The 25,433-nt window shown below is 35.7% G+C and overlaps 1 protein-coding gene across 2 annotated transcripts in view; it reads left to right on the plus strand.

The window, feature by feature from the left end:
* The window catches only part of FRYL (FRY-like), a 277,851-nt gene that overhangs the window by 226,754 nt on the left and 25,664 nt on the right, over nt 1-25,433 (plus strand). For both annotated transcript variants that reach the window (XM_011927311.1, XM_011927310.1), the window contains 11 exons: nt 325-419; nt 1,483-2,090; nt 2,376-2,473; nt 6,615-6,785; nt 7,811-7,951; nt 11,133-11,330; nt 14,159-14,320; nt 14,443-14,517; nt 14,847-15,023; nt 18,667-18,870; nt 20,603-20,770. In XM_011927311.1, coding sequence (XP_011782701.1) covers nt 325-419; nt 1,483-2,090; nt 2,376-2,473; nt 6,615-6,785; nt 7,811-7,951; nt 11,133-11,330; nt 14,159-14,320; nt 14,443-14,517; nt 14,847-15,023; nt 18,667-18,870; nt 20,603-20,770 — 2,097 coding nt within the window. The remainder of the gene's footprint in view (nt 1-324; nt 420-1,482; nt 2,091-2,375; nt 2,474-6,614; nt 6,786-7,810; nt 7,952-11,132; nt 11,331-14,158; nt 14,321-14,442; nt 14,518-14,846; nt 15,024-18,666; nt 18,871-20,602; nt 20,771-25,433) is intronic.

The raw sequence follows: 25,433 nt of genomic DNA on the forward strand, positions 1-25,433 counted from the left end.
ACTATGTCTCAAATAACAAACAAACAAACAAAAGTAATATTTTCAAGACTTGCTGGTAGATTCAGTTTAGATGTGAAAGAAACAAGGATGGTTCCTAGATTTCTGACCTGAGCAATTTTGAGTAAATTGTGGCACCATTACAATCAATTTATACACCATTAATTTGATGAGTTTGCATCAATCAGCAAGATCATGTTGCTCAAGAGTTTAATCATTTTGTAACATAATATAGAGTTTGTCCTGTTTTAAAATCCCATTAGGAACTCCATTGCAGTTTCTTTATTCCAGAGTATAATTAATTAAAATCTGCCTTTTTCCCTCCAGGGATTTGTGATTGAGCTTCTTCTCACATTGGAATCTGCAATTGATACGTTGGCTGAAACCATGAAGCATTATGATCTTCTTTCTGCCCTTTCTCAGTAAGAATTTAAACCAGGCAATCTAACATATAGAGAACTTGAATAGCTAACTACATATAGCTATCACTTTTTAAATTCTAATATTATTAATAAGCACAATACCACCCAAATTATATGGATTACCATTCTGTGGGAGATGGGCCACAGACAGTGAGGACTTGTGAAAAATTCAAGTGCTGATTTTAGCAGTGCTGTTCTTCTAATGTGCTGGTTAGAGATCTTTCTGCTGCACCACTTCATTCCTGCCACATTCAGCATCCTATTGCTTCCCAAGCTGCCTGGGAGCCTTAGGGCTCTCCTACCTTTCACATATTGTTCCTTCTCCCTGCAGCAGCCTCTCTCCCCACTTTCTCTGCCTTGCAAGCGCAGAATTGATTAGTCCTTCAAGTCCCATCCCAAATGTCATTTCCTAGCTAAGCATTTCTAACTCCCTCAGGATAGTGCTGATTATTCCATCCTTTGGGTTCTCACAGTGATTTTTGCATGTTTTAATAATAGCAATTAATAGGCTATAAATTTATCCATTTACATATCTATCCCCTCTTTCAAAAGACTTGTCTAACATTCCTTCCTTTTCTGTACAGCTCGCAAACATAAAAAGCATTCAGTCAATATTTTCTTAATAAAAATTGGATGTGAGGGAGGAGGAGAAATCAAAAATTTTTGAGCTTAGTTCTTTTGAAAAGAGAGTGTCATTGACAGAAATAGGGACATCAGGACCATCATGTTTGAGGATAAGACAAATGAAGTCAGTTTTGAACTTAATGTATGCCTAAATCTCAGAGCTGAACGTTGTTAACGTTGAATTCTATAGCAGAATTTTCTCAGCAAGTAGAGCCTCATCTCAACTCAGAGGAAACTGTTAGCCACAGGAGAAAAGGTACTGTTGTACATTTTGTTTGAATTTGGAGGCAAAACTGAAATTTGATTCAACAAAGTCAGGTATACTGAAAAATGATTTTTCTGGTACCAGTTACTATTTTTCAGTGTTTTCAGAAGTAAAATTAATTTAGCAAAAGAAGTGACTGGGTATGCATTCATCTATTTTTCTTTCTTTTTTAAGAACCTCATATCATGATCCTATAATGGGAAACAAGTATGCAGCTAACAGGAAAAGCACTGGACAACTCAATCTAAGCACAGGTCCCATTAATAATAGCAGTTATTTGGGATATAACAGTAATGCAAGAAGTAACTCTTTGAGATTAAGTTTGATTGGTGACCGACGAGGTGACCGGCGGCGGAGTAACACACTGGATATAATGGATGGACGGATAAACCATAGCAGTAGTTTAGCAAGGACTAGAAGCCTTTCCTCTCTAAGAGAGAAAGGAATGTATGATGTGCAGTCCACTACTGAGCCTACCAACTTGATGGCCACCATTTTTTGGATAGCAGCATCTTTACTAGAATCAGATTATGAATATGAATACCTCCTGGCTCTCAGGCTTCTCAACAAACTGCTTATCCATTTGCCTTTGGATAAATCAGAGAGTCGAGAGAAGATTGAAAATGTACAAAGCAAATTGAAATGGACTAATTTTCCAGGACTTCAGCAGCTCTTCCTTAAGGGTTTTACCTCAGCATCTACACAAGAAATGACCGTGCACCTCCTCAGTAAACTCATTTCTGTCTCCAAACATACATTGGTGGATCCTTCCCAATTGTCAGGTGATGTTAATATAATTGCACCAGCACTTTGCGTTTTATGTAGTGAAATGTAAACTAATCATTTGTTTTGAAATCTACTAATTTCTGCTTTTCTGCAAATAGTCATAGTTTTTATGTGCTAGGTAGCTTAAATTATTTGGTGAAAGCCAAAGAAGAATTAGAAGATTGAGTATCCCAGGAAATGAAAAGAAAATGGTTTCTGTGAACCATCTAAAAAAAACCTTTAACTTTTAAAATAATGTGCAATAAAATTGGTTATTGTTTGCTTTTTTTTTGTTTTGATAGGCTTTCCTCTTAACATCCTTTGCTTATTGCCTCACTTAATCCAGCATTTTGACAGCCCAACTCAGTTTTGCAAAGAAACAGCTAGTCGAATAGCAAAGGTAAGCAAATGTTATGCTGAAAGATAACACTATAGGGAAATTATTTTGTAGTCTATGTTAAAGCAGGGGGAAATCTCTTAAAAATCCTTTTATTGTCACTGCCCATATGAATTTTGCATTTAAATTTTTATTTTTATGCACATAAAGGACTTGCATAGTAATGGTGTAAGTTACAACTGCTCAAATGACAGTAAATAAAATTATTTAATTAGAGTAACACTCCTCTGAGTCTGAGTCTTTTTCTGCTCTTTTTCCCTACTTTTGCCTCTCTGTCTGTCTCTCATTCATTCGTTTATTCATTACCAAATAAATATTTACTGAGCACTGGGTTAGATGCTACAAATACATGTTAAACAAAGTAGATAGTATACTTTATCATGGGGAATGCAGTCAAGTAAGTAGACAGTAACTAGAGAGTCTGATTTGGTATTTTATCAGGGCGGGGGAAGTATGGGGGGCAGAATACTCAAGGAGCACGCAAAACAGAAGTCTTGCTAGAGGAAGTGATATCTAAGCTGACTTAGATCACTATCGAAGAATGGATAGGAATAACCAAAGTAAGATCCCTGGATGAGAGGCAAAGAGTGGGGTTCAGGGTTTGAAGTTTTCTAGGCAGAAGAAATTATAGATGCAGAGGTTCTGAGGAAGAAGAGGGCATAATATATTTTAGGATTTGGAAAGTTCTCTGTCCCTTTTTGTTTGCCTTTTTTCCTTTTAACACTCTTTCTCTTCATCTTCTCTCTCTACTCCATTCTTTTTCTCTTCCTTATTTGGCTCTTTTACCTTCAAAAATCATACTGTTTTAGAAACAGTAATGTAGCTATTTGTAAATCATCTGTTAACATTTGTTTAAAAGTATTATGACTCTTAACCTTAATGTTAGAAGAATGTGATTTTGACATTTTATATTTTTTTTGTAAATCATCTGTTCACATCTGCTTAAAAGTATTATAGCTCTTAACCTTAATGCTAAAAGAATGTGATTTTGACATTTTATATTTTTAGTAGTCCCCTCTCAAGAACAATAAGGAACTCTCAAACAGCCTGCCTTTTGCTTAAATATAATTCATAACTTTTTTCGGTCAGTCATTGAGTCTGGAGGAAAAAAGGCTTTTCAGACTGAAAATGCGAACAGTTCTAAGAGGAAGTTATATAAATTTACAAGTAGCATACATATAATAGGAAATTTGGTGTGAACTTGGGGAGGTGAGTGAATAGCACGATAAGTAAGAGAACTTGGCTAAAGTACCGGGAGGAAAAAAAAAAAAGGAAGTTTTCTACAGAAGAGAACAAGCAAATAAAATCCCCAGAAAAAGCTTTTTATGTAAGCAATTTTTTTTAAAAAAAGCTGAGATTTGATTAACAAGGAGAAAGAGCAAGCATGCAGGAAGCCAAATAAAACCCCCACCTTTCCATGGCCCAGGTTGCAGCACTGCTAAGTGCACATTTATCTCCAGGTGCCAGCATAGTAAAGAAAGAAAATACTGGCAACCCAATGAATCCCATTAGCAGTAGTAAGAACCTTTTCACATCTTGATAAATAACATTTCATAAGTAATATGAAAATATTTAATAAAATATGCCCTTAACACCATCCCCAATTAAATTTCTAAATAAATTAGATAGGGAAAGTTTCTTAATATAATTATTCTAAAAGGATGTATTTTAGAAGAGCCATTATTTTAGCTAATGGAAACATCTTCATTTCTTTAATAGAAATGGTGGTGGGAGGAAATAAGCCAAAAGTTGTCTTTTATTCTTGGTTTTTATTAAACTAATCCAATAGAACATTAAATATCAAGAGAGGGTGAAAATTATGACTATTAGAAATATTGCCTTTTGGAAATCATTACTCATCTAAAACCAACTGCCTGTATTTGCATTAATAAAGTCTAATAGTAATACAGAATTTATTAAAGAAACTTTCATTTTAATATTTTAATGACACATGATTAGAAAATTTGTGTAAACAAAAGTTTTTTTCCCTATATGAGGGGTTGGAAAGCACATATAAGGGGGGAAATGTATATTGGTTTACTTGGGGGTTTCAAGAAAACAAAAGGCATAAATCCCCTAAAAAGGAAAGTAGAAGCATTTAAAAGTAGCAACTGGAATGCCTTAAATGATTACTGCCTGCTAAATGCTGGGATAACTAAGGAGTGTGGCCTCCTAGCCTAAAGGATGTTATAGCTCCTTGAATATCGAGCTGCTGATATCATGACCACGGTAGGGCCATGGAAATTCCCAAATTTCTTTTATGTTTTTAAGAAATCAGATATGGTCTTCTGTGATTCATAAATTGTTTTTAAGTCTGTTTTCTTCCTGTTGGACAGCACACAAAGGTTCCCTCTCTGTATGCTTTTAGCAACCTGCAGGATGTGAATTAAATTGGTTCCTTAATTACTCTCTCACTTATAACTGTCAAGAGTAATTTTCTGCCATTATGTGCTCCTTCGTTATGCAAATATCCCTAGTTCTACTGTTTGTGCCTTTGGAGAGCACAGAATTTCAAAATGAGGCAACACTTAGGACAAATATTTTTCTCTTTAGTGATTCATTATGGCAAAAATAGTATGCTACAAAAGTTTGTTATAAAACACACTCTTTTTGGATCGTATTTTAACCTGGCATTTCAAAAATTCCAAAATTAAATCTGTCACTTGTTCTATTATTAAACTGCACAGTATATATTCCAAGGAATTTTCTCCTTTTTCAAAAAATAGGTTTTTTAAACTCATTCCTTAAAACAGTTATTTAAGAATATAAGAATTCTCTAAGAATGTTTTATTCTTCAGAAAGTTTATGTTTTAAAGAATTTAACAAATTGTGAAGTTATAAAATTATGTGATTTTAATCATATGTTAAATTATTATATTTTGAAATGTAAATAAGAAATACCAACCCATTTTTTCTTTTTCTTTCTGGTGTCTGTTTTATGAGTAAAAGACTACTGCATGAAATCAGCTGGTTTTAATGATTTTATAAAATAACTTCCCAGGTACTACTGGGTTAATAGTCTATGCACGGCGTTGCATAACCTTTATATTTTGTGCTTGTTCCATGGTAATGTCCAAATGATGAATTTGAGGCACTACAAGCCTATTAAACATCTTCTGAATTACCAAAATTAGTGATATTCATTTGAAAGTTGAAGATGTATATATTTAAAAGGACAGCTTCTTTACCAAATGCTGTAGGTAGTTGTAAAAACACATACAAAACATCAGTAACATAGAAGAACAAGGAAAAGGCAAACTAAAAGCAGAAATGGCAAGGAGGCTAGCCTTTTATGACAGATTGGTATGTAAGAGTAGCATGGCCCTTTTCCAGTTCTGCATAGCTCAGGTATCCCCTGGGAGAGGCCAGGGAACATCCTCACCAATAACCCAGGAAACAAACAGACTAAGAAGTGCATTAGGTCAGTAAAATTCCCCCCAAACATTAGTTGGTTCAGATTCTTTAACATTGTATCAAACAAACTTGAGAATCAGTACATTTTGGAGTAGCCCCTAAAAGATTGACCCAAGATCTTAGAGCAGCTTTAGGTGATTTCCTGAAAAGCAGTTTGGGGTCCACCATGCAGATTGTCATCCATTGGAGATTCTGGACTCCAAATTTTATCAGAGCCCCAATGATGTCCTTTGACTATGTCACACATGTTGAGGCTGTTTGCAACTGACTGCTCTATTGAGACACCCCAGACACAGCTGGAGGCTGAAGCATTTCCTCCCAGTCACAGCAGTTCGGAACCTCCCTGAGAATTCCCTAGTTATGTCTGCCTATGTAGGTGCTTGTGCACTGATCCATCCTGGATTTGACAAAACAATTCCAAAATGATGTCCCGAGTTCACAGACCATACATGGTTTCTGTCAGAGACAGTTTACAGATCTTCAGACTGAAGAAGGCCATACTATTTAGTACCCACAAAGACATTAATCCTCTTTCTATATTATCTCTTACTAGTCTCTGAAGAATGCCTTGTGCTTTTTTCTCATTTCACTTTTCTAACGTATTGAAGTAAAATGCATTAAAACCAATATACATCTAAATTATTTCATTAAGCAAATACATTTAGCATAAAATCAAGTTAAACTTATGTCTTTATTTTAGGTGAATGAAATAATTTTATTTGTTTTCTAGATTTGTGCAGAAGAAAAATGCCCAACACTTGTCAATCTGGCACACATGATGAGTTTGTATAGCACACACACATATTCCAGAGACTGTTCTAACTGGATCAATGTTGTGTGCAGATACCTACATGACTCCTTCTCAGATACAACGTTTAATCTTGTGACTTATCTTGCAGAGGTAAATTTACCTAAAATATTTTCTTATTTACTCTCTCTCTCTCTATATATATATATAGTAAATACTATATATTTACCATATATATAGCAAATACTATATATTACTATATATATAGTTAATATATAGTAAATATTTACATATATAAATATATATATAATTTTTTTAACTACTCTGTGGCACCTTATCAAGTGGATTTATCTGCAGAAGCAGCAGTGATATTAACTGATACTCAAATTGTCTGAGAGTCAATATAGTTAACAATTTTTTAAGATAAAAATGTAAGTACTTCCTTTCAAGTGTAAAAGAAGTTTTTATAAAGGTGGGTTTTTTTTTCCATGTCCAGTGTTTATATCCTTATTTACTGTCCTTAAGTGACATGAAACTCAAAATAATATACACTTTACCTAATTAAAAATGGAAAATGGGTTTTTAATGGTCCTGATCATAGAGAATGGTTATAATTTTTATTTTTACAAAATTAGGTTTTAGCTTAGAAATCTTTTCTAGAATAGTAATTATAGCATACAAAAGTATTTCTTCTGGAAAAGTTTTTATTTTTGTGATATATTTGCTTCCTATCTAAAATAGGAAGCAAAAAATGGATGATAAAGTAGCCCTAGAATAGCACAAAAAGTTAATATCTATTTGATGCCTAAGAAGTATCTTTATGCCCAGAAAAGTAAATTACTAAGTAGATAGGCACAAAGAAAAAGTCAAAAGCAAGGGATTCCTAGTCACTGAAAATGTTTGTCAGTTTATAATAAAGTAATACCTATTAAATTAGTTAAGGAAATAAAACACCGTGATTTAGATGAAAAGTTATGGTCTAATTCTGCTTTCTGAACCAAGGAAAAATAACAGTAATAGACACTGCCTTTCACTTTATTAGTCTCTAGATTTCTAATTCACCTAACTGTAAACTCATAGGCTAAATCTATGTTTTTCTGCCTCTTAAATGTAAATATTGAGTTTTTATTCAACCTGATTAAAGTATACTTTAATATTACTTTTAATATTATTTTTAGCTATTAGAAAAAGGATTGTCCAGTATGCAGCAGTCATTACTACAGATTATTTATAGTCTATTGAGTCATATTGACCTGTCTGCAGCCCCAGCCAAGCAGTTTAATCTGGAGATCATAAAGATTATTGGCAAATATGTACAGGTGAGTGACCACAAAACTTACATATAACATTGTTCATCTCAAAATGATTTATAATCACAAAATATTGGAAATGCCTTAAGTGTTGAAGAATAGGGAAGTGGTTCAACCATAAATAATGTTTTCAGGATATCTGTAGTATGCAAAATATTCTCAATGTAAGTGACAAAAACCAGAATCTGAATTAGTATAATTTCTAGTTTTCATATTAACAATTTCTATAATGTTCTGTAACGACTGGAAGGAATGCATATTCACATTGCAGCAGTCAAAACTCTGGCAATTAGGACTGTGACTCATTGGTTGTTCTTGTTTTTGTTTTGAGATGGAGTCTTGTTCTGTTGCGCAGGCTGGAGTGCACTGGCGCAGTCTTGGCTCACTGAAGCCTTTGCCTCCTGGATTCAAGCGAGTCTCCTGCCTCAGCTTCCCAAGTAGCTGGGATTACAGGCATGTACCACCACACCCAGCTAATTTTTGTATTTTTAGTAGAGATAGGCTTCGCCATGTTGGCCAGGCTGGTCTCGAACTCCTGACCTCAGGTAATCTGCCCACCTCAGCCTCCCAAAGTGCTGGGATTACAGGCATGAGCCACTGCACCTGGCCTCATTGTTCTTTCTTTCTTCACACCTTTCTGTTTTAACGAGATTCTACATAGTAGGCATACACTACTTTTAGAAACAGAAAACCTCCTTAAAGAGTTTGCATTTTAGAGATTTTTTTGTGTGTCTGATAAAAAGTGCCAGATATTTAAAAAGTGGAAAATTAAACTTGATTTAAATGTAAATGATGACAAGTCAGCCTGGTCTTCACTGAATTTCACCTTTGAAATTCAGTTAAGCTGTCAGTTTGAGCTAGCAGTTAAGAAAGTCATTGCTGAGCAGATCAGTAGGATGGATACAACTCACCAAAGAGAACAAGCTCATTAACAACCTTAATAGATTAATATGTTGTGTTTATACTCCAGTTATGTTTGCATTTACTAGAGCAAAACTTAGAACGGGATATACTTAGCTGGCAAGGAATTTATTCTAGTTCATATCTGAAAGCAATAAAACTGTATTAAAATGTTTTCAGTGATTCAGTTATGTAATCCAGATTACCTCTAACATTCCCTTGAAAATCAGTGATTGCCGATATCCAAAAAATGGAAGATTTTCTCGTGGCCCTGTTTATCTTGTGGCTTACCCTTCAATGAGTGAGGCTTTACCAGATAGCAATTATATCTCTTTCTAAAGCAGATTTCTCTTTTCTTCTTAAACCTTAAAGAAAAAAACTTATACAATATTTGCTATATTTCACATAGAAACATATACCACATTGAATTTACTACCTTATGAACCATAGGTACATTTCTTATGTTCAGAACCACAAGCTCAACTTGCCAGTGGACAAGCAGGTAACCAGAAGGAGCATAGATTTGTGGCTAAGTGAACTGCACACTCCCCATCTCAAAGAAGCAACACAACTTAGCTTCCCCTGGTGGTTTTCATGTTAGAATATGGGTCCAGTGTGGCCAGACTTCTCATTTTAAGAGAAGCTGGAAATTTACATTTTTCTGTAAAATCTCCTGATTTTAAAATGTTGACTTAATTTTTTTTCCAGATTTCCTTGTAAATGTGTGAATCAAGATCATGTTTAGCTGATGGCTCATCACAGCGGCTGGCTTGTGCTCTATTAAACAACTGAATATTTCACAGAATTGAATTATTGATAATCTTTTACGTTTAAACACAACCAGCAATATAATTTATGAAAACATCCTAAAGTTTAGCATTTCATGATGCCCAGAGATAGTAATTATTTCTGTCAGAAAAAAGTGATCATTATTTCTACTTGGTCATGATTATGTTAAATATAAACTTTTTTGTTTGTTTGGGTTTTTTTTGAGATGGAGTCTCACTCTGTTGCCCAGGCTGAAGTGCCGAGGTATGATCTTGGCTCACTGCAACCTCCGCCTCCTGGGTTCAAGGATTGTCCTGCCTCAGCCTCCCAAGTAGCTGGAATTAGAGGCACATGCCACCATGCCTAGCTGATTTTTGTATTTTTAGGGGAGATGGGGTTTTACCACGTTGGCCAGGCCGGTCTCAAACTCCTGACCTCAAGTGACCTGCCACATTGACCTCCCAAAGTACTGGGATTACAGCTGTGAGCCACTGCTCCTGGCCTTGAAACTACTTTTTACAGTGCTGTTCTTAAAATGTCACAGTATCATGTAGACCTTTTTATTATCAAGTATTTTGTGTTTTAGGTGTCTTCATAGCAAGATGTTACGAACTCAATTGGATAGCCCAGTTCTGCCAGAGATTTTTCACTTCCTTTTTTTGATGTCTTAATGGTTATTTTTCTTTCCTCAGATATCAGCTGTGAAAGAAAATGTATAATATAATACAAGGTTGAGATGTGATTTTTGGTACCCTAAATAAGAAGTAGTTTTTTCTATGTATCCTTTTCAGTGGGTGGTAAAAGAAAGATACTATAAATTCTTTATCAGACATTGACTCTTCTCTACATGTACATCTATCTCATAAATCATCCCTAGATTTTATTGGTAGGAATATATAAAACTAAGACAAGCAGAAAAATTTTTTTTAAATAGCCAAAATATGTAGGGAAAAAAAACCTCACCCTACACAACTCAGTAATCCCTGAGAACATCACTTTAGCATGTTATCTACTGTCAGTATTTGGGGCCTGGGCCATCAAGAAAAAAAGTCTTAACTGTATTTTAGTATTTTAATATTTTTATGTCTAAAAAGGAAGGTATTTGTTAAAAAATTTTTATCTGCAAAGTCTTAAAATACTTAAATTTTAGAGTCTCAAAGCTATAAACTTCATTCACCTATAAGTTGATGTATATATAAGTCTTTTGTTTACTACTACTGCCAAGTTACTGTATTAGTCTGTCCAAATTAATGATAATTACAAAGCACTTATTGGGAGAAAAGCAAGATATTTAAGTTGGGTAGCATTATTACACATACAGTATCTGATAAATCTAACAGTACAAATAATAACTTGTGTTTTCTTTCCTTTTGTAACTCAGACCTTTCATTAAGGATCTTAAAAATGAGTAATTTTTACAAGCATTTTTGTAGAAATAATATTTTCATGGTGTACAGTAAATTGTTATTCTTAGTTGAATGTGCATTTGTAACTTTTACGTGTCAATTATTTTTTAAACCAGAGTCCTTACTGGAAGGAAGCCCTTAACATATTAAAGCTGGTGGTGTCACGCTCTGCGAGTCTTGTCGTACCCAGTGATATCCCCAAGACCTATGGAGGAGATACAGGTTCTCCTGAAATATCCTTCACTAAAATTTTTAATAATGTTTCTAAGGAGTTGCCTGGGAAGACCTTAGATTTTCATTTCGATATATCTGAGGTAAGATGCTCAGAAATTGATGAAGATATTCTACTAGGAATTTTCAGTTGTTTATTTATTCATTCTTTCATTTAACAAACATTGATTGAGCTCATACCCAGTGTTAGACAATATGATAGCTGTTATGAACAACAAAGTGGGGTTTGGGGGAAGGCCTACTGTTAGAAAGCTTACCATCTGTTAGGGAAACAGACTGTATATTCCCCATCTAAAAGAAACGTCACAACTTAGCTTCCCAACAGTGTTTAGCTTAACAACTAAACATTGTGATCAACACTCGGCTGGAATAAATTAAAAGTGCTTGGGGAATATGTAGCATCCATCTAAAGGAGTGGTTTCAGAAAGGAGTCAACATCTGAGCTGAATGTTGAAAGACAAGTAATCCTAGACAGGCACCTATGGCAGTTTGGGGAGGGTAGGTTAACCGCAAAGAAATGGAGAATATGTGAATGAAGGCTTGTAAGTATGAGAAAGAGTGGTGTTCTGGACACTTCCAAGTATTACAGCATACCTTGGTCACAGAGTTCAAAAAAATGCAACTAGAATGTGATGAGAGATGAGGCTGAAGGCATAGGAAGGGGCAAGCTCATGGGGATCTTGCATTTCATAGTAACAAGCTGGTTTTATCTAAACCAGCAGGAGCTCTTAAAGGATTTTTAGTTGGCATATTAGGGTTTGTGTTTTAGGAGGATCACTCTAGCCATAGCATAGAAAATAGAGCAGGGAGGAGGAGAGGACAGTTGGTAAGGAATCTGTTAGAAGAATTTGGGCAAAAGATAATGTGGGACTGTCCCAAGACAATTGCAGGGATAATGAAGAAGGAAGAGAGATGGTTTACAAAAAGACCAAGGAAGTAACTGATGGGATTTAATGGGAAAGTGGGGAAGAGGTATCAAGGATTTGATGAATGGCCTTGACAGGTAGATGAATGTTGCACCATTCAAGAGAGTGGAATTGCAGGAACAGATCTTATAGCAAGGAAGGAGAAGGCAATGAGTTCCCTCTTGGACATGTTGACTCAGAAGTGACCCAGAAACATACTAAAGGAGGTGCCTGGTGGTCAATTAAATTTTGGGATCTGAAGTTTTAGAGGAAAACTTGGGTGGAAGTAACAAATTAAGGGTTTCAGTCTTGTGTAAGTGGATGGCTGAAACCATGGAAGGAAAACTAAAAAGAACAGAAGGCAACAACTAAAGGAAACCTGAGAAACTGGATATTTTAGGACTAGACAGAAGCAGGGGCCACCAGTCTGGAAGGAACCCTGGAGCCTGGCTATGCTGCATATTAATAAAAATCTCATTTAAAGATCTTTCATCCTTGCTGAGAGTCCCAATTTTTTTTCCCTTGACACCTGAGCCCACTCTTGGTGCCTTGGTGCCATTGAAACAGTCTGTCAGAAGCCAAGGGAGGAACTTTTCAAGAAGGAAGTTATCGATCAAGTATTGTAAGGTTGAGAAAGATTAAAAATTGAAGCTCTACTTACTTTTTTGTTGATTAGAATTATATAGATAAATGTTTTCTTGCAGTTTAATCTTGGCATTAGAATTTATCCTAAACTTTATTTTTTTATATAGAAAACATATTTGTTACTAATTTTTTAGTTAATAATATCTGAGAATTTCTAGCAAGATGTATGTATAATAGCATGGGAATATGATAGAGAAGCTTGGCTTTTCTTTTCCTTTTGATTCAGAAATTGATCGTATAACTTAATTATGTTATTTGAAGCAGTGATGCAAATTCTCAAAACATTTCGTATACTTAATTTCAGTCTGTTTCGTCGAAAATTCCTCAGTACCTGCCATGCATAGGCACTGGAGATACAGCAGAGGTATAGAGGCAATCACACATGGTCCAATGGATACATGTGTAGTAGGGAAGTCAGGCACATAAACAGTTTACAGTCAGCATGTTAACTGTCCAAGTTTGATTACACAGAGGTGGTGGTAGAAGAGAAGGCCTCCTTAGAAGTCTGGAGTCATCACTAAAAGATGATTAGAAGTTTACTTAGTGGATATTCCATGCAAAGGAGCAACATAAGCTAAAACACGGGTCTATAAAAGAGCATGGTATGTTTGGAAAACAAGAGCAAGCTCAGTTTTGCTGCTGTGTGAAGTTCAGAGAGGGGGAAGTGGTCATATTTGAGGCTAGGGAGAAGAAGGATGATCAGTTGAGTATAAAGGGACTCGTATGACATGCAGATGAGCTTGAATTTTATTTTCAATTGCAAATTTAAAACACTTTACAAAGTCAAATATAAATGAGTTTTTTATTATCATAGAATTTTTACTGAAATAAATTTTGGAAGTATTACACATCAGATTTATAGTAAGAATACATAGAAATGTTCCTCTTTTGTTACTTATCTTCAATATTTGCTAAACCACATTGCTGAGGCATACTTAACAATATGCATTGAAAAAGTGCCAAAATTTAACAAATATTAAGTCTGAGTGGTAAGAAAACAGATGATTTTATATTTAAAATATAAATCTTTTTTATATTTTCCGAGTTTTGGGTATATTTTATAATTATGATGGGGGAAGGTGGAGGTGGTGGTTTTTAAAGAATGCAGATTATATTTAAAATAGGAATAAGCTTTCTGATAACCTCAGATGTAAAATTATTATTTCTAATGAAGCCTCTTAATTAAAAATGTATATATCATTACCTTTGATCTTTGTTAACATCTACCTCATGCAAAGTTATTTCTCTCCTCATGTTGGTTTTTTGTTTGTAAAAAATATTATAGGTGCACTGTTAACCCTTTTAAGTTTCTTTTATGTTGAAATATTTGAGCCAAACACTGACATTTTGTTTCTGTGTAGACACCAATTATTGGAAACAAATATGGTGATCAGCACAGTGCAGCTGGAAGAAATGGGAAACCAAAAGTTATTGCTGTCACTAGAAGTACTTCCTCAACTTCTTCTGGTTCTAATTCTAACGCCTTGGTTCCTGTTAGTTGGAAAAGGCCACAGTTATCACAGGTACCTAAAGAATATCAAAATGGAACATTCATAGAAGAATCAGTTTTGTTATATATATGAAAACTTGAGAATTTGTCTTATTTTATCAGTAGTCCTAACATTTTAATTTTTTTTTTCTTTAGCGAAGAACAAGAGAAAAGCTAATGAATGTGCTTTCTCTCTGTGGTCCAGAATCTGGCCTCCCAAAGAACCCATCAGTGAGTAATCCTGAAGGCTTGTGTCAAGGTCTTAAAGATCATGTTATTCCATGAAGAACTGATCTGTCTCCTTTCTTGCCTTTTCTAATTTACCTTACTTACGGTATTAACTCAGAATGAAAAAAAGATTTCTTGTCTCTTGTGACACCTGGCAGCCAACTAGTGTAGCAACTAGCATTGCTAACTGGGTGTTCAACTAGTTAAACATGAAGACCAAATTTAAGCTCTGAATGCATTGAAGAATGAGGTCTGCAGTGGCTTTGGGGTACTGATATCTCATATGCAGAGTGACAAAGCTGATGGATGGACTTTTTTTAATCGGTCATCAGGTTGTATTTTCTTCTAATGAGGATTTGGAAGTCGGTGACCAACAGACTAGCCTAATTTCTACAACAGAAGACATAGTTCAAGAGGAAGAAGTAGCTGTGGAAGATAATAGCAGTGAACAACAGTTTGGTGTTTTTAAGGATTTTGACTTTTTAGATGTTGAACTGGAAGATGCAGAGGTAAGGATGTGGGCTTTCTCTGTTAATATTTATAGAACAGTTGTATGAGAATTAAGGATTTGATCAGAGGATCTTATTGAGGTCAGTGTAAGGTCAAAAAGGTAAAAATCTAAATTAGGAACTAAATTTGATTACCACAATTAGTCAAAAGCAGAATAAGTCTGAGATAAAAGAGAAACGTTCCATTTTTCATCTTTATCTTTAAAAATATAAAATTAAAAAATGGATTTCTTCAAAATTATTTTCAGGGTATGCTTAGACTTAAATGTTTTGCATAATTTGTCTTACAAACTAATATGCAGCCAAATGGTTAAAATTTATATGAAAATTGATTAAGGACAACTTTAAATAAAGTTGCACTTACCACCAAATTGACTATCACAAAGGGTTTGGCTTTCTAGAACTCTTCCCTTTGGCAAATGACTGAGATTCCTTCTTTGACATTCTGAATCACTTTCTTCTTTATGATGTAGGTAACTCTCTCAAATGCCTGATTTCATTTAATACTCAAAGCGTTTCTCTTCTAAATTGATTGGTCTGGATTATATTATACTGGTAGTTATGTCAATTTAGATGCTTTCTAAATGGAATTCATAACTCAAAAAGTAGATTTATTAGCCCACAAAACTAGTTCATACACATTCATCAACTCTCATATACATACACATATACAATTCATATACAGTTCATACACATTCATCAACTCTCATATACATACACATATACAATTCATATACAGTTCATACACATTCATCAACTCTCATATGCATACACATATACAATTCATATAGCTTTCATACACATTCATCAACTCTCATATGCATACACATATACAACTCATACAGCTTGTACACATTCATCAACTCTCATATACATACACATATACAACTCATATACAGCTTGTACACATTCATCAACTCATATACATACACATATACAACTTATATACAGCTTGTACACATTCAACTCATATACATATACATACACAACTCATACAGCTCATACACATTCAACTCGTATACATACACATATACAACTCATATACAGCTCATACACATTTATCAACTCTCATGTACATATACGTATACAACTCATACAGCTCATACACATTTATCAACTCTCATGTACATATACATATACAACTCATACACATTCATCTACTCTCATATATATATATAACTGATATACAGCTCATACACATTCATCAGCTCTTCTTGTAGGGGTGTTTCCTTTGGCTGTAATAGGTGAGGTGGAGGAATGAAATGTAATGCACTCTCCCATATCACACTGTTCATTGTCCATGGAAGACCAGTTTAAGGAAGTAAAGATCCCCCTCCTCAACATGCCTCAGTACCCCCTGCAGATGTGAGGATGTGACCATGGTGCCTCCAAGTAATGCAAATGCCTTCATGTCAGCTTAGGAGCTGTGTAGGCTCCTATGGAATACTCCACCATTTACATTTTCCCAAAGACACAATTGTATAGGTTCACAGGAACTCAAGAACAAGTATTATTCAGCACCTTTCAGAGCAGTAGCCTTTAAACTTTTTTTGACATTAATCCACAGTTAATATATTTTATATCACATCCAAGTATATATATATCTTTAAAAATAAAAGTTTGAAGAATATGCATCCAAACTCTATGCTATGCATACTGATATTTTCTATTCTCTTCCTTTCTATTCTTTTTTTTTTTTCCAAAAAGTGTATGTTACCACCCTAAAATTAGTTTCGCACTCATCATTTAAAAAAATGTATTGTAGGAAATAGAACAGACTTGCACAACCAAGTAACAGAGTGGAATAGGCTAAAGAGACCTGCTGCCCTACCCAAGACCAGGAGCAGCTTCTAAACTCTTCTGTAGTTCTTTGCTTTTTTCAGTCCAGAATTTAGATTTCTAAAGGCAGGCTCTTGACATTTTTGTAATGGTAAGGTTATTTTTCTTTTTGTTTGCCTCTTTTTTGTTTAAAGAGAACCGTAAGTGCTTTCAGTTTCATTCAGTGCTCTAAAATGTCAGTGGTAATAAATACAGCTTTTAATAGAACCTTAGTCAGATGAACTAAGGGTGTTCATTGTAGTTCTGTCTTCAATTCAAGTCACAGTAATCAGGGCTGGGGTGGAGCATGCTAATTTATCCCCATAATTAGGCCAAATCAGCGATACAGATTTTCTGAAACCTGGATGTAGTCTTGTTTAAAACATGGTAACAGGAAATACTTTGATTGCTACAAAACAAACTTAACCACTAATGAAAATTATAGTAAAATATCTGCTCACTTTGAAAGCCCACAGTGCATATTCGTTCACTCACCAAATATATATTGAGGGCCATTGCCATTATGCGTTTTGATACATAATAATATTTGAAATGATACGTTCTAGGAAGGTGGTTTTCAAACTCTGACATGCAGAGCCCTAGGGCTTCCAAGATATCTTCAGAAACAGCAGGGACAGATTCAAAGACCCAATGGACCAACCTCCTGTACACCTTCGACCAGAGCAGCTCTGGTTTTCTTAGTTTTGCACAATTGAATTCCATCTAAAATTTCATTTGAAATAAGTATTCTTCTGCTTAAAAAAAAAAAAAATTTGAAAACTTCTAATCTGGACAATTCCTGTGTAAAGGCATACAGAAAAAAAAAACATTTTGCTAACCAGCTCAATGTGGTTTGTTATATCAGGACCTAAGAAAAATTGTAAGGATTATATCCTTACAAAAGGAGGAGCAGCTTAGAATAACAGAAACATAACTTATATAAATCCTTAAGTGGGAGAAATTGAAATTTGTCATATTTCCTCTTGGCAACAGTTATGTTTTGTTGGCTGTGATCTTGATTTTAAATTATATTTTATAGCAAAAAATGACCATTGAATTTAGCCAGAGCCATACTACCAACTAAAATAATTTGTGACCTTGTATGTTGTCAACTGCTTGTGGGTATTTGAAGTCAGTTTTTGCATTGTACTAAGTATTAAACCTTTATAAATCTTGAAGATTTTCTTAAAGTTTGTGTTGCCAAAGTGTATCATAGAAATGTTGTTTTAAGTGTCTGTCTCTGACTTTTTCATAGCATATTTTGCCTAAGAAAAGGTTTGAATCACATGTTGACTTTCTGCACAAAGCTTAATCCAGAGCTTGAATCAGTCTTTGGGTTTGAGAAATCACAAAGAGTTTGCCCCAAAAGTGTAGTGTATATTTAAATGTTTGTCTTCGTTTTTTTCTAATTCTGTATGTTTTCCTTTTTGCTAACCAGGAGCTGCAGGTAAGTTGCAGCCTGGTGTTGTGTATTGTTTGTTGTCATCTGTGAGGTACTTGTCTTCTTTGTGGTCTCATTCATGTTTGTATATTAGAATAGAAATGACTTAGATAGTAGATTTAATTGGTCCCCAGTAATACAAGATAGAAAGTCAAGAAAATTATTTAGTTAAAATAGGTTGTCAACCAAATAATTTTGATCTTTTTAAATATAAAATTTGATGGTATGTTAACAGTTTAAAGAAATTGAAGGGCTGATTGAATCTCTGCTTTTAATGATGCATTAAGTATTTTTCATCTTGGTATATGTTTTTCTGGTATATTACATTTAGTACATTTAGAAGTATGTATTTAAGGTTTTAGAAATCGTGTCTTGCTTTTCCAGGGTGAAAGTATGGATAATTTCAACTGGGGAGTTCGCAGGCGCTCACTAGACAGTATTGACAAAGGGGACACTCCATCCCTCCAAGAGTACCAGTGCTCTAGTAGCACCCCCAGCCTGAACCTCACCAATCAGGAGGATACGGATGAGTCCTCAGAAGAAGAAGCGGCACTTACAGCAAGCCAGATACTCTCACGCACACAGATGGTATACAATTCACTTTTCTTACAGAGACAGTTGGTCTCATTTTCCTCTTAACTTCCAACTTCATAATGATTATTTCTTGATTTTCCAGTTTTCATTTCAGTATGGGTGAAATGCACACACTGAAATGAATCTACAAGATTGCAGCAGTAATGGAGTACCGTGTTGTTATCCGTGACAGCACTAAACTTACTAGGTTGATACTGCACACCTGTTAGCTGCTAAAACATAATTTCTCTTGCTTCTTTCCTAATCACAGTGAGTTGTTTTAGGCCCTATTAGAGGCCTTCAGTGATAACATATTTTTCGTATCAGTGTGAGCACCAACACCGTTTAATTCACTGCCTGCTTTTCTTTCCTAGTTAGTGTAGTGTGGAAAGACAGAGCACAAGTTTGGTCCCTGTCAAGATCAAGTAAACAGTGAGTGGAAAATGAAAGCTGCAAGAGTAGCCTGTTATTTCAGAAGAGTCAGGGTGCAAGAAAGCCAGTGGTAGGGTTGGAACTTGAAGATGGCACTGTAAAGAAGGAGAAGGCACATGGAATAGCTACCCTGGTACATGTAATAAGGAAGCAACCAGTGGAGACGAGGCACCAGCTATGGTTACACAGCTCTTTCATGAATGCCTCCTTTCTTTATTCTTTAGGGACGGGGTCTCGCACCATCACCCAGGCTGGAGTGCAGTGGCGCAACCATAGCTCACTGCATTCTTAAACTCCTGGTCTCAAGTGATCCTCCTGCCTCAGCTTCTCAAGTAGCTAGGACTACAGGTGCACGCCACATATACACAGCTAATTTTTTAAAAATTTTTTTAGAGATGGGGTGTTGCTATGTTGCCCAGGTTAGTCTTGAACTCCCGGCCTCAAGTGATCCTCCCGCCTCGGCCTCCCAAAGTGGCAGGATCACAGGCATGAGCCACCACACTCAGCCACCTACCTTTAGTTTAGATCCGTTTGCTCCACTCGACCTGCTGGCAAAGTGCTGACAGTGATGTTGAATAGCAGGGCCTGAGCTGCTTTAGGCACAATGTCAAGTTGTCGGTTTGTGGTTGGCGTCCAGTCATCTCTCGTTTTTTTACATCTCATTGGTGTCCCGTTTGTCTTTCCACTAACTGCCCCTCTCCCATTTAAGTGTTCAATGACCAACTGCTGCTGCTAACAGCAGCAATAATACGTTACCACTTACTGACTGTCTCCGATGCACCCGGCCCTGTTCAAGGTATTGTACATGTTTAGTCACCATAACTCTCCTCCCAGCACAAGGCAAGTATGTTTATTGCACATCTGCAGATTACATGTCTCAGGACACATAGCTAGTAAGTAGATTTGAATCAAGCAGTCTATCTCTAGTGCTCATTCACTTAACTGTTCAACATAAAGCTTGGTCCTCCATGAATGAATTTGAATTCAGCTCCAATATGAATTCAGCTCCAATATGAATTTCAGCTCAAGGTTATCATAGTTACATAGAGTTCTTCCACTTTTTTTGCTACATAGTTTTTGTGTAGCAAAATTTAGCCCGTATTAACACATACTTAGTTCTACTGAGAGGTTAGCTGCTTACCCTAGTAACACCCATTCTGGTATAGACTGGAAGGAAAGAAAGATGATTTTAGGAATCTCAGAAACTTTATAATGAAGCCCCTAAAATATTTTATGATAGAGAATGTTTCTTGTGGCTTTTGTGACCATCACTGACTCATAAATGAATTCCTCATTTTACTGTTTCTCTTTTTAGTTAAACAGTGATTCTGCCACTGATGAAACAATGCCAGACCATCCTGACTTACTTCTCCAGTCTCAAGATTCCATTGGCAGCATCACAACAGAAGACATGCTTCAAATCAGGGATGAGATCCCAACTTTGGAGGCTTCTCTAGATAATGCTAACAGCCAGCTGCCTGAGGTGGGGAGAAATGCGGGCTGGTGCATGGCCAATCTAGGCTCTTTTTAGCACTCTTTTATAGCTCCCACTTTTCTTTCAAAAGAGTTTTGAAATTGATTTGTTTCCAGTATTTCTAACCTGTTGAGTTATTTTAAATGAAATAGTCAAATCTGATTTTTTCTTAAGTTGATAGATTAAGGAAATGACCTACAGGTTAAAAATAATCTTGAGTGTTTTTAATGAGCAGTTTGCATTGCAAAACGTGATGAGGTTAATGTACAGACGCTTCTCTGGGGTTGGTGAGCATCATCTATTGCTCTGTATTTTCTTAGAAGGACCGCTTTGGATTTTTTTTCTCTTTTTGCTTTGTGTTGGGTTTATGTGATTGGTTCTCTGATTGGGATTAAAACCTCAGGCCAGCTGTGTTAGCAGTTGTTAAATGAAATCCTTTAAAAAGACTTTGGAACCACTAGTATTATGTTTTTTGGAAAGGCCTGTGAGAAGTAAGCCAGATTTGAAGCTAATGACTGACCAAAAATAAGTAAGTATTAGTATTTTTTTTTAAGATTATTATACTTTTAAAAAATGTAATTGCTATAGCTCTGTCATATGTGCTTTTTTTATTCCTTGGTAAATATTAGGAAATGCTATATTTTGTCACTGTCCATCAAATTAATGTAGTTATTAAATCTAATCTAGGTAACAGATCTCACTATTTTTGTAAGGTGATAAAACACTCTCATGTTCTTGTTAGGCTGACTCTTGTACATATTTCAACTTTTAACTGTAAGCAGACATATTTTGAAATGAAGGCATTTTGGCTTCCTTATTAGCAAGCCATCTTTAAAATGCTCATACTCATATGGCTAAGGTTTAGATAACTCAATTCAACAGATATTTATTGTGGTTTCAGTAGATGCCAGGCATTCAACTAGGTGCCAGAAAGAATAGGGCATGGATGGCCCTGTTGTCAGAGAACATTCTCTTGCTGTCTATTAAGGAAGACAGAGAAGGCTTTTAAAAAAAAATTACATTTCAGGTCAGGCACTGTGGCTCACTCCTGTAGTCCTAGCACTTTGGGAGTCCGAGGCGAGCGGATCACGAGGTCAGGAGATTGTGACCGTCTGGCCAGCATGGTGAAACCCCATCTCTACTAAAAATACAAAAATTAGCTGGGTGTGGTGATGCGTACCTGTTGTCCCAGCTACTCGGAAGACTGAGACAGGAAAATCGCTTGAACCCAGAAGGCGGAGGTTGCAGTGAGCTGGGATGTCACCATTGCACTCCAGCCTGGCAACAGTGCTAGACTGTGTCCCAAAAAAAAAAAAAAAAATAGAGAGAGATCAAGACCATCATGGCAAACATGGTGAAACCCCGTCTTTACCAAAAATACAAAAAACTAGCTGGGCATGGTGGCGTGCACCTGTGTTGCTTGAACATGGGAGGCAGAGGTTGCAGTGAGCTGAGATCACACCACTGCACTCCAGCCTGGCGACAGAGTAAGACTCCATCTCAAAAATTAAAAAAAAGAAAAAAAGAAATTACATTTCAGTATGGAAAATTCAATAATAGGTTCAAGGCTTTATGAAAACTGAGAGGAAACTGATCAGCTGTGCACTGGGGGTGATGGTAAGAAAAGACAGGTTTCATGGCAACTGGGACATTCCAGGCAGAGGAACACAATGTAGAAAGGGATGGCAGTGTGAAATAGCATGGTATGTCTAGCTAAAAGCAGGAAATTGAGTATTTCCAGAGAATAAAATGGGAGGAGGAAGAGGAAGAGCAATAGGAGTGATGAATGGGATCCAAGACAGGAGAAGTCCTCTATGCCACACAACAGACTTAGACTTTATCTTGAGGTAATAGACAGGATAAGTCCTATATGCCACACTAAAGACTTAAGGCTTTATCTGGAGATAACAGAAAGACATTCAAATTTTTATTCTTTCAAGAGATACCTATTAAGTAACAAGCACTGTACCAGATACCAAGATGGACCCACATGGCATGTGAGCATTCATTTATGTGACCAATATCTACTGAGCCGCTACCTCGTGCTAGGTACTAGGCTAGGTATGGGGCCCATGGCAATTGTGACACAAACAAAGGCTTTTGGTTTTATGGAACTTCATTCTAGTAGGAGAGACAGATAATAAGCAAGTAAAAGAAAATACAAATAATATGTCAGAAAGTGCTTATCTTATTCATCGTACTAAAAAAGTCTAACAGTAATGTGGACTTGAGTGAAGGAGAAAGGGGTAGCATTTAAGGTGAAACCTAAATGACAAGAACCAGCCCACCCCTTGAAGCTTTGGAGGGAGAAGGTTCCAGGCAGGGGAAGCAGCAGTTTAAAAGGCCCTGATACATCTGAAGTACAGAAAACTGGCCAATGAGACTGGAATGCAGTGAACAAGAAGGAGAGGGGTGGGCCAAGGCGCTGTCATGATATGTGTCACAGGCCACACAGCAGGTAACCATCGAAGAAGAACATGATCTAATTATTTCTTAAAACTTTGGCCTTTTTTGTCGAAAATGGAAAGTAGGTTCTAGTCCCTGACAAATAAAGCTTACAGTTAGGGATAATCACAGAAGGGTTGCAGCCTCATTGTTGTTATTGAAGTCTCTAAGGCAGAGGCATTGAGGGTGGATTGGAGGAGATGAAGGAGCTAAGCTGGAAGAATATTAGCAAGAATTTAGCAGGGCCTGACTAAGGGCACAAACATGAGAAATGTTTACAGGAGAGAACTGACAGAATTTAGAGGTGTATTTTAAATAGACTATATTCCTTTCAGTTGTTGGGAGGTTTATTAGTTATTAAGCCAAACTACAGTGCCTAGTTTGGATCACACCATACACCGTAACACCAGTAGATGAGAATGAAAGGGATATTTTGAAAGCATGGTATTTCATTTAGAAACAGTTCTACTGATACTAAAATTATCACCAAAAGAATGGCTATCCACAGGGAATATGACAGCTTTATATCTGTTGGATATATTGGCCTAATTTGTTTTTCTCTTTTTTGCCAAATAGTGTCAAATGACCCAAAATTGCCTCTTGTACCAAAAAAAAAAAAAAAGTAGAAAAGCACTAAGATATTTAAGTAAAACCATAATTATTTTTAAAGCAAATTCTTAAGACAAAGAATATAATTAATTTTAATGGGTGAAATGTTTTGTGAATTAAAGGAATAAATCCACTCCTAAAAATGTTTATTTGAATTTCTTCCCTTAAATCATGTTAATATTGGAAAGATAAAATGGAGTAGGCTAAAGCATCTCTTGTCATGACAAACTTTAGAGCTGGGTGTCCCTTTCTTCTCTGTAATATACACATGTTACACTCTGATCTCAAGAGGGGATTAAGTTCTTCACTTGTATTTACTCACAGAGGGTTTCTTTTATTATTTATGATAGCTTTGAATCCAACTCATGGATGACAAATTATTCCTTATAGGAAAGAAATCTCTGTAACAAAGCATGTGTGCATGTGTCATTGTCTAATAAGGTGAAGTACAAGAAAATTTGATTTCTCATAATCTACATATAAACAATGGAATCCATTTTATCAACCCCAAAAGCACTTTCTTCGTTACATGTAGGCATTACTAGAAAATTTCATTGTATATTATATGATACTAACTACAGATAAAATATTATCTTGAAATTATTATTCAAAATGACAATCCACTGCAGGTGTGAACTAATGAAAAGTGAGGGCATTGAACTAAGTTTAGGTTGAGATAACAGTATGTTCGTGTTGATGTAGAAGGAAAAATTCATACCAATAAATATTCTAGGTATAGAAATGTCTCTAGTACTGTCACATAAATTATCTTCCCAAATAACGACAATTTTTTTTTAGAAAATTCATCTGGAAACCTTAGAGTATATTGAATATAAACCGGTGGAAGAATTAAGAAATAATTGTACTATATTATATTCAATGCTAAAGTAAAGACTCAGAGTTTACTGCTTTCCATGCTTAACTAAATCCAGACCACTTTGTGTTTTTATGGCGTATTTCTATGCCTTTGATATCTTCTAATCACTTTCCCTGCAATACCATCCCCTACCTTATATTTGTCAAAACATGCTGTTTCCTCCAAGGAGACTCACCTCAGTTGCCTCAACCAGATGTGAGCTTTCCCATCATTGAGTACCAGCACCCATTTGTATGTGGCTGATAGTATTTGCCGTACATTTACCATTACTCTGGTATATGTTATTGTCATTCACTTACTAGCCTAACCCTGTTATCAGATTACAAACTAATTGCAGTTAGGAATTATTTATACCAGAGCACTCAGCCCAGAATCTAGTCAAATTCCTTCATTTTATAGATGAGTTTTACATATGAATAAGGCCCGGGCTAGTGTAGGGTCATAGGCTCTGACTTTCTCTTACTTTTCTTATTTTGGAAGGAAAATTCTATTTTTATCCATGAAAAAGAGATAAGAAGCTACTCTAAGCAGAGAAGTAACTTAGGTCCAAATACTCAGAAGAAGCTGATCTTTATTCCTAAAACTATGACCATTAGTACTTATTTTCAAATTGATTAATAAACTAAAAACTAGTGTTGATACTATCATCATATATGCTTTGAAAGTGTTTTCATTTTGGCCGGGCGCGGTGGCTCAAGCCTGTAATCCCAGCACTTTGGGAGGCCGAGACGGGCGGATCAC

This window comes from Colobus angolensis, unplaced genomic scaffold (assembly GCF_000951035.1).
Source record: "Colobus angolensis palliatus isolate OR3802 unplaced genomic scaffold, Cang.pa_1.0 Scaffold71, whole genome shotgun sequence".
Lineage (NCBI taxonomy): Eukaryota > Metazoa > Chordata > Mammalia > Primates > Cercopithecidae > Colobus > Colobus angolensis.